The 7,563-nt window shown below is 45.4% G+C and overlaps 1 protein-coding gene across 2 annotated transcripts in view; it reads right to left on the bottom strand.

The window, feature by feature from the left end:
• Positions 1-7,563, bottom strand: part of LOC133538365 (putative sodium-coupled neutral amino acid transporter 11) — a 37,626-nt gene that overhangs the window by 20,557 nt on the left and 9,506 nt on the right. For both annotated transcript variants that reach the window (XM_061879947.1, XM_061879946.1), the window contains exons 2-3: positions 4,378-4,452; positions 4,183-4,317 (exon numbers count right to left, since the gene is read on the bottom strand). In XM_061879947.1, the coding sequence (XP_061735931.1) occupies positions 4,183-4,317; positions 4,378-4,452 (210 nt within the window). The remainder of the gene's footprint in view (positions 1-4,182; positions 4,318-4,377; positions 4,453-7,563) is intronic.

Below are 7,563 nucleotides of genomic sequence, written 5' to 3' on the forward strand. Positions count from 1 at the left end.
ATGGCTCCTGTTTGTCGGCTGTTTTGGCCAGTTCCTTACCTGTTTTGAAGAAGCAGCCGCACTCCTTTCTGGGCGAGACGTGCTGTTTTCGCTCTACATAAGCGGACTCTTTTTGTTTGGATTTAGACATCGCTTGCTGATGCTACAGTCGCATTAAGAGCTGGTCTCCTAAAACGTGGTATTGCACCATTCTGTCCCTGGGGGTCCTTTTTACTCAACATAAGAATGTAAGAATGAGATATTTTTAAGTGTTTTTTTAATCCATAGTCATGTTTAAAGCAGCCAGTATTTTCCCGTGTAGTGCGCTTTTATCTTGTGTCCGCCAGTAAACTCTTTGTTTTGTCTTAAGTGGCTCCTGTTTGTCGGCTGTTTTGGCCAGTTCCTTACCTGTTTTGAAGAAGCAGCCGCGCTCCTTTCTGGGCGAGACCTGCTGTTTTCGCTCTACATAAGCGGACCCTTTCAGTTTGGATTTAGACATCGCTTGCTGATAATGCGGTCGCATTGTAAGGGCTGGTCTCCTAAAACGTGGTATTGCACCATTCTGTCTCTGGGGGTCCTTTTTGTTCAACATAAGAATGTAAGAATGAGATATTTTTAAGTGTTTTTTTTTAATCCATAGTCATGTTTAAAGCAGCCAGTATTTTCCCGTGTAGTGCGCTTTTATCTTGTGTCCGCCAGTAAACTCTTTGTTTTGTCTTAAATGGCTCCTGTTTGTGGGCTGTTTTGGCCAGTTCCTTACCTGTTTTGAAGAAGCAGCTGCCCTCCTTTCTGGGCGAGACGTGCTGTTTCCGCTCTACATAAGCGGACCCTTTCAGTTTGGATTCAGACATCGCTTGCTGATGCTACGGTCGCATTGTAAGGGCTGGTCTCCTAAAACGTGGTATTGCACCATTCTGTCTCTGGGGGTCCTTTTTGTTCAACATAAGAATGTAAGAATGAGATATTTTTAAGTGTTTTTTTTTAATCCATAGTCATGTTTAAAGCAGCCAGTATTTTCCCGTGTAGTGCGCTTTTATCTTGTGTCTGCCAGTAAAGTCTGTTTTGTCTTAAATGGCTCCTGTTTGTCGGCTGTTTTGGCCAGTTCCTTACCTGTTTTGAAGAAGCAGCTTCACTCCTTTCTGGGCGAGACGTGCTGTTTCCACTCTACATAAGCAGACTATTTTTGTTTGGATTCAGACATCGTTTGCTGATGCTGCGGTCGCATTGTAAGGGCTGGTCTCCTAAAACGTGGTATTGCACCATTCTGTCTCTGGGGGTCCTTTTTGTTCAACATAAGAATGTAAGAATGAGATATTTTTAAGTGTTTTTTTTTAATCCATAGTCATGTTTAAAGCAGCCAGTATTTTCCCGTGTAGTGCGCTTTTATCTTGTGTCCGCCAGTAAACTCTTTGTTTTGTCTTAAGTGGCTCCTGTTTGTCGGCTGTTTTGGCCAGTTCCTTACCTGTTTTGAAGAAGCAGCCGCGCTCCTTTCTGGGCGAGACCTGCTGTTTTCGCTCTACATAAGCGGACCCTTTCAGTTTGGATTTAGACATCGCTTGCTGATAATGCGGTCGCATTGTAAGGGCTGGTCTCCTAAAACGTGGTATTGCACCATTCTGTCTCTGGGGGTCCTTTTTGTTCAACATAAGAATGTAAGAATGAGATATTTTTAAGTGTTTTTTTTTAATCCATAGTCATGTTTAAAGCAGCCAGTATTTTCCCGTGTAGTGCGCTTTTATCTTGTGTCCGCCAGTAAACTCTTTGTTTTGTCTTAAATGGCTCCTGTTTGTGGGCTGTTTTGGCCAGTTCCTTACCTGTTTTGAAGAAGCAGCTGCCCTCCTTTCTGGGCGAGGCGTGCTGTTTCCGCTCTACATAAGCGGACCCTTTCAGTTTGGATTCAGACATCGCTTGCTGATGCTACGGTCGCATTGTAAGGGCTGGTCTCCTAAAACGTGGTATTGCACTATTCTGTCTCTGGGGGTCCTTTTTGTTCAACATAAGAATGTAAGAATGAGATATTTTTAAGTGTTTTTTTTTAATCCATAGTCATGTTTAAAGCAGCCAGTATTTTCCCGTGTAGTGCGCTTTTATCTTGTGTCTGCCAGTAAAGTCTGTTTTGTCTTAAATGGCTCCTGTTTGTCGGCTGTTTTGGCCAGTTCCTTACCTGTTTTGAAGAAGCAGCTTCACTCCTTTCTGGGCGAGACGTGCTGTTTCCACTCTACATAAGCAGACTATTTTTGTTTGGATTCAGACATCGTTTGCTGATGCTGCGGTCGCATTGTAAGGGCTGGTCTCCTAAAACGTGGTATTGCACCATTCTGTCTCTGGGGGTCCTTTTTACTCAACATAAGAATGTAAGAATGAGATATTTTTAAGTGTTTTTTTTTTCAATCCATACTCATGTTTAAAGCAGCCAGTATTTCCCCGTGTAGTGCGCTTTTATCTTGTGTCCGCCAGTAAACTCTTTGTTTTGTCTTAAATGGCTCCTGTTTGTGGGCTGTTTTGGCCAGTTCCTTACCTGTTTTGAAGAAGCAGCTGCTCTCCTTTCTGGGCGAGACGTGCTGTTTTCGCTCTACATAAGCGGACTCTTTTTGCCTGGATTTAGACATCGCTTGCTGATGCTGCGGTCGCATTGTAAGGGCTGGTCTCCTAAAACGTGGTATTGCACCATTCTGTCTCTGGGGGTCCATTTTTACTCAACATAAGAATGTAAGAATGAGATATTTTTAAGTGTTTTTTTTTAATCCATAGTCATGTTTAAAGCAGCCAGTATTTTCCCGTGTAGTGCGCTTTTATCTTGTGTCCGCCAGTAAACTCTTTGTTTTGTCTTAAATGGCTCCTGTTTGTGGGCTGTTTTGGCCAGTTCCTTACCTGTTTTGAAGAAGCAGCTGCCCTCCTTTCTGGGCGAGGCGTGCTGTTTCCGCTCTACATAAGCGGACCCTTTCAGTTTGGATTCAGACATCGCTTGCTGATGCTACGGTCGCATTGTAAGGGCTGGTCTCCTAAAACGTGGTATTGCACCATTCTGTCTCTGGGGGTCCTTTTTACTCAACATAAGAATGTAAGAATGAGATATTTTTAAGTGTTTTTTTAATCCATAGTCATGTTTAAAGCAGCCAGTATTTTCCCGTGTAGCGCGCTTTTATCTTGTGTCCGCCAGTAAACTCTTTGTTTTGTCTTAAATGGCTCCTGTTTGTCGGCTGTTTTGGCCAGTTCCTTACCTGTTTTGAAGAAGCAGCTCCACTCCTTTCTGGGCGAGGCGTGCTGTTTTCGCTCTACATAAGCGGACTCTTTTTGTTTGGATTTAGACATCGCTTGCTGATGCTGCGGTCGCATTGTAAGGGCTGGTCTCCTAAAACGTGGTATTGCACCATTCTGTCCCTGGGGGTCCTTTTTACTCAACATAAGAATGTAACAATGAGATATTTTTAAGTGTTTTTTTTAATCCATAGTCATGTTTAAAGCAGCCAATATTTTCCCGTGCAGTGCGCTTTTATCTTGTGTCCGCCAATAAACTCTTTGTTTTGTCTTAAATGGCTAATTTTTGTCGGCTGTTTTGGCCAGTTCCTTACCTGTTTTGAAGAAGCATCTGCACTCCTTTCCGGGCGAGACGTGCTGTTTTCGCTCTACATAAGCAGACTCTTTTAGTTTGAATTTAGACATGGCTTGCTGAAGCTACGGTCGCATTGTAAGGGCTGGTCTCCTAAAACGTGGTATTGCACCATTCTGTCTCTGGGGGTCCTTTTTACTCAACATAAGAATGTAAGAATGAGATATATTTATGTGTTTTTTTTTAATCCATAGTCATGTTTAAAGCAGCCAGTATTTTCCCGTGTAGTGCGCTTTTATCTCATGTCCGCCAGTAAACTCTTTGTTTTGCCTTAAATGGCTCCTGTTTGTCGGCTGTTTTGGCCAGTTCCTTACCTGTTTTGAAGAAGCAGCTGCTCTCCTTTCTGGGCGAGAAGGGCTGTTTTCGCTCTACATAAGCAGACTCTCTTTTGTCTGGTCTCTTAAAACGTGGTATTGCACCATCTTCAGAGCATGGAGACCCCAGGCCAGGGGTCGAGGGCACAGATAGCAGGCCCATCAAAATGTTCTACTTAATGTAATATTATTCTGATTGATTTTAATCAACTTGAAAACAAATCAGTGGTAGAGCTGCCTCTGACAAGAAATGGTGCTTCCATCCTAAAAATTACTTACCAATGAATGGGTAGAGAAATTGCAGCGCTGATAAAATGAAGTACCCTGGAAAACCAAACGTGCTTTGGACCAGGGACTGGTAGCTGTCGGTCCCTGACAGGTTGCCTCCTCGAATGAGAAGGATGATGGTGTAGTCTGCCAAGACACGAGTGGTCTCAGTTGTATGAAACACTTTGGTAAGTCTGACTCACTCACCCGTGATGAAAGCAACCAAAATCAGCAGCAACAAGCCACACGGGAGCCCGGCTTGGTTCAATGCATATGGTAAACCTGGCGAAGGGGAAAACACGTTCAAAACCAGACAGAAAGTTGCACAAAATGCCACAATAAGACATCATTTGTTAGTGATATCAATTCAATTATAGAGAAGATGTCAGGTTTATTAAACAGGACAAGAAGCAAGGAATCAATCAAAAACATGATTCAATTTAGCTCATGAGTGGAGCGCGTGGACCTGCACTCCCGTACAGTTTCACCCCACGCTGTGAGGAAAAAGTTCCCGCCGCGCCTCCCCAATTATTTGGGCATTCCCTGATTACACCGCTGAAGCTGCTTCTAAGGGGAGGAGTCACGTTACGCAGCAGCCCAGCACTGGTTCATAAACAGTTAAAACAAAATGCGCTTGGAGCGGTGTCAGGTTTGCCCGTTCTCTGCTCGTCCGCCTTATCTTCTTGGAGAATTTGGTTCCTGATAAGGCGCCCACCCCCCTGTTTAGATCTGAGTTCCCTGGATCCTTCATTAACATTTTTGACCCTCGACCTGTTCCGTAGCTTGGTAATCCTGGTATATCATTATGCTTTTCACAGGAAACAGAATTAATGTTATTCTTTTCAATTGAAAAAAGAGAAAATATCGTTTGGTGTCATTGAGTTAACCAGCGGGTGGCGCCAGAAAACCACGAGCAGAATTTTTAGAGCTTTGATGAGCGTATATGAGTTGAACTGCCATTTAACTATTCATATGTAATGAAAACGGTCTTGAACAGTTATCAATCAATCAATCAATGTTTATTTATATAGCCCCAAATCACAAATGTCTCAAAGGGCTGCACAAACCCTTACGACTACAACATCCTCGGACGAACCCACAAAAGGGCAAGGAAAACTCACACCCAGTGGGCAGGGATAATTCACATCCAGTGGGACGCCAGTGACAATGCTGACTATGAGAAACCTTGGAGAGGACCTCAGATGTGGGCAACCCCCCCCCCCCCCTCTAGGGGACCGAAAGCAATGGATGGTGAGCGGGTCTAACATGATACTGTGAAAGTTCAATCCTTAGTGGCTCCAACACAGCCGCGAGAGTTCAGTTCAAGCGGATCCAAGACAGCAGCGAGAGACTCGTCCACAGGAAACCATCTCAAGCGGAGGCGGATCAGCAACGTAGAGATGTCCCCAACCGATACAGGCGAGCGGTCCATCCTGGGTCCCGACGAGCGGTCCATCCTGGGTCTCGACTCTGGACAGCCAGTACTTCATCCATGGTCATCGGACCGGACCCCTTCCACAAGGGAGGGGGGGACATAGGAGAAAGAAAAGAAGCGGCAGATCAACTGGTCTAAAAAGGGAGTCAATTTAAAGGCTAGAGTATACAGATGAGTTTTAAGGTGAGACTTAAATGCTTCTACTGAGGTAGCATCTCGAACTGTTACCGGGAGGGCATTCCAGAGTACTGGAGCCCGAACGGAAAACGCTCTATAGCCCGCAGACTTTTTTTGGGCTCTAGGAATCACTAATAAGCCGGAGTCTTTTGAACGCAGATTTCTTGCCGGGACATATGGTACAATACAATCGGCAAGATAGGATGGAGCTAGACCGTGTAGTATTTTATACGTAAGTAGTAAAACCTTAAAGTCACATCTTAAGTGCACAGGAAGCCATATGGCATAAATATATAAAAGACTTGTGTGAATTCAACCAAGTCCTGCCAGCTTTCTCTCACATTGTTGCTCAGAAATCTTCCTTATCGTAGATTAATTACCCAACCTCAAATATTCCACTCTGCCACTTATTTTGATAAGAAGGGTGAAGTGCCATCTCCCGGTTGGGGAGGAGATAATCCCCCAAGTTGTGGAGTTCAAGTACTTGGGAGTCTCGTGAGACGGACAGGCGGATTGGTACGGCGTCTTCAGTAATGCGGACGCTGTGGTGAAGAAGGAGCTGAGTGCCATCTCTGGGTTGGGGGGGGAGGAGACCCTGCCCCAAGTGGAGGAGTACCTTGGAGTCTTGTTCACGAGTGGGGGAAGAGTGGATGGTGAGATCGACAGGCAGATCGGTGCGGCGTCTTCAGTAATGCGGACGCTGTATCGTTCCGTTGTGGTGAAAAAGGAGCTGAGCCGGAAGGCAAAGCTCTCAATTTACCGGTTTATCTACGTTCCCATCCTCACCTATGGTCATGAGCTTTGGGTCATGACCGAAAGGACAAGATCACGGGTACAAGCGGCCCAAATGAGTTTCCTACGCCGGGTGGCGGGGCTCTCCCTTAGAGAGAGGGTGAGAAGCTCTGTGATCCGGGAGGAACTCAAAGGAAAGCCGCTGCTCCTTCACATGGAGAGGAGCCAGATGAGGTCGTTCGGGCATCTGGTCAGGATGCCACCCGAACGCCTCCCTAGGGAGGTGTTTAGGGCACATCCGACCGGTAGTAGGCCACGGGGAAGACCCAAGACACGTTGGGAAGACTTTGTCTCCCGGCTGGCCTGGGAACACCTTGGGATTCCCTGGGAAGAGCTGGACCAAGTGGCTGGGGAGAGGAAAGTCTGGGCTTCACTGCTTACACTGCAAAAACTGAAATCTGAGTAAGATGAAATATCTCAAATAAGGGTGATATTTGCTTATTTTCTGTCTGGTAAGATAATTCTTCTCACTAAGCAGATTTTATGTTAGAGTGTTTTACTTGTTTTAAGTGTTTAGGTCCTAAATGATCTCAGTAAGATACTACAGCTTGTTTCTGGCATTTTATGACCTATTTTGAGTAAAATATGCTTGAAACTATTTTTGTCCAAGTGTCCAAAACACACCCAGCAATGGTGCACAGGAAGGCGGGGAAGAAGAGGGCTAAAAGGCGGTCAAAATGTTCAAAAGTCCCAATTGTGTCCTAAATACCTCCCCGGGGTTCCAGTCCCCCGAGTCCCGCCGCCGGCCACACAAGTCCTGGGATACAAAAAATGTCCAAAACGCACCCAGCAAAGTCCCACGGGAAAGTAGGGGGGAAAAATTAGAAAAGTCGGCAAAAGTCCCCCAAAATTTTCTAAATACCTACCAAGGTTCGAGTCCCAACCGGGTTCGAGTTTGAGTTTGAGTGCACACTCGAACCCGGGTGGGACTTTTGAACATTTCACCGACTTTTCTCACTTTTCTCCCCACCTCTCCGTGGGACTTTACT

Source organism: Nerophis ophidion, linkage group LG19, assembly GCF_033978795.1.
Source record: "Nerophis ophidion isolate RoL-2023_Sa linkage group LG19, RoL_Noph_v1.0, whole genome shotgun sequence".
NCBI classification, from domain to species: Eukaryota; Metazoa; Chordata; class Actinopteri; order Syngnathiformes; family Syngnathidae; genus Nerophis; species Nerophis ophidion.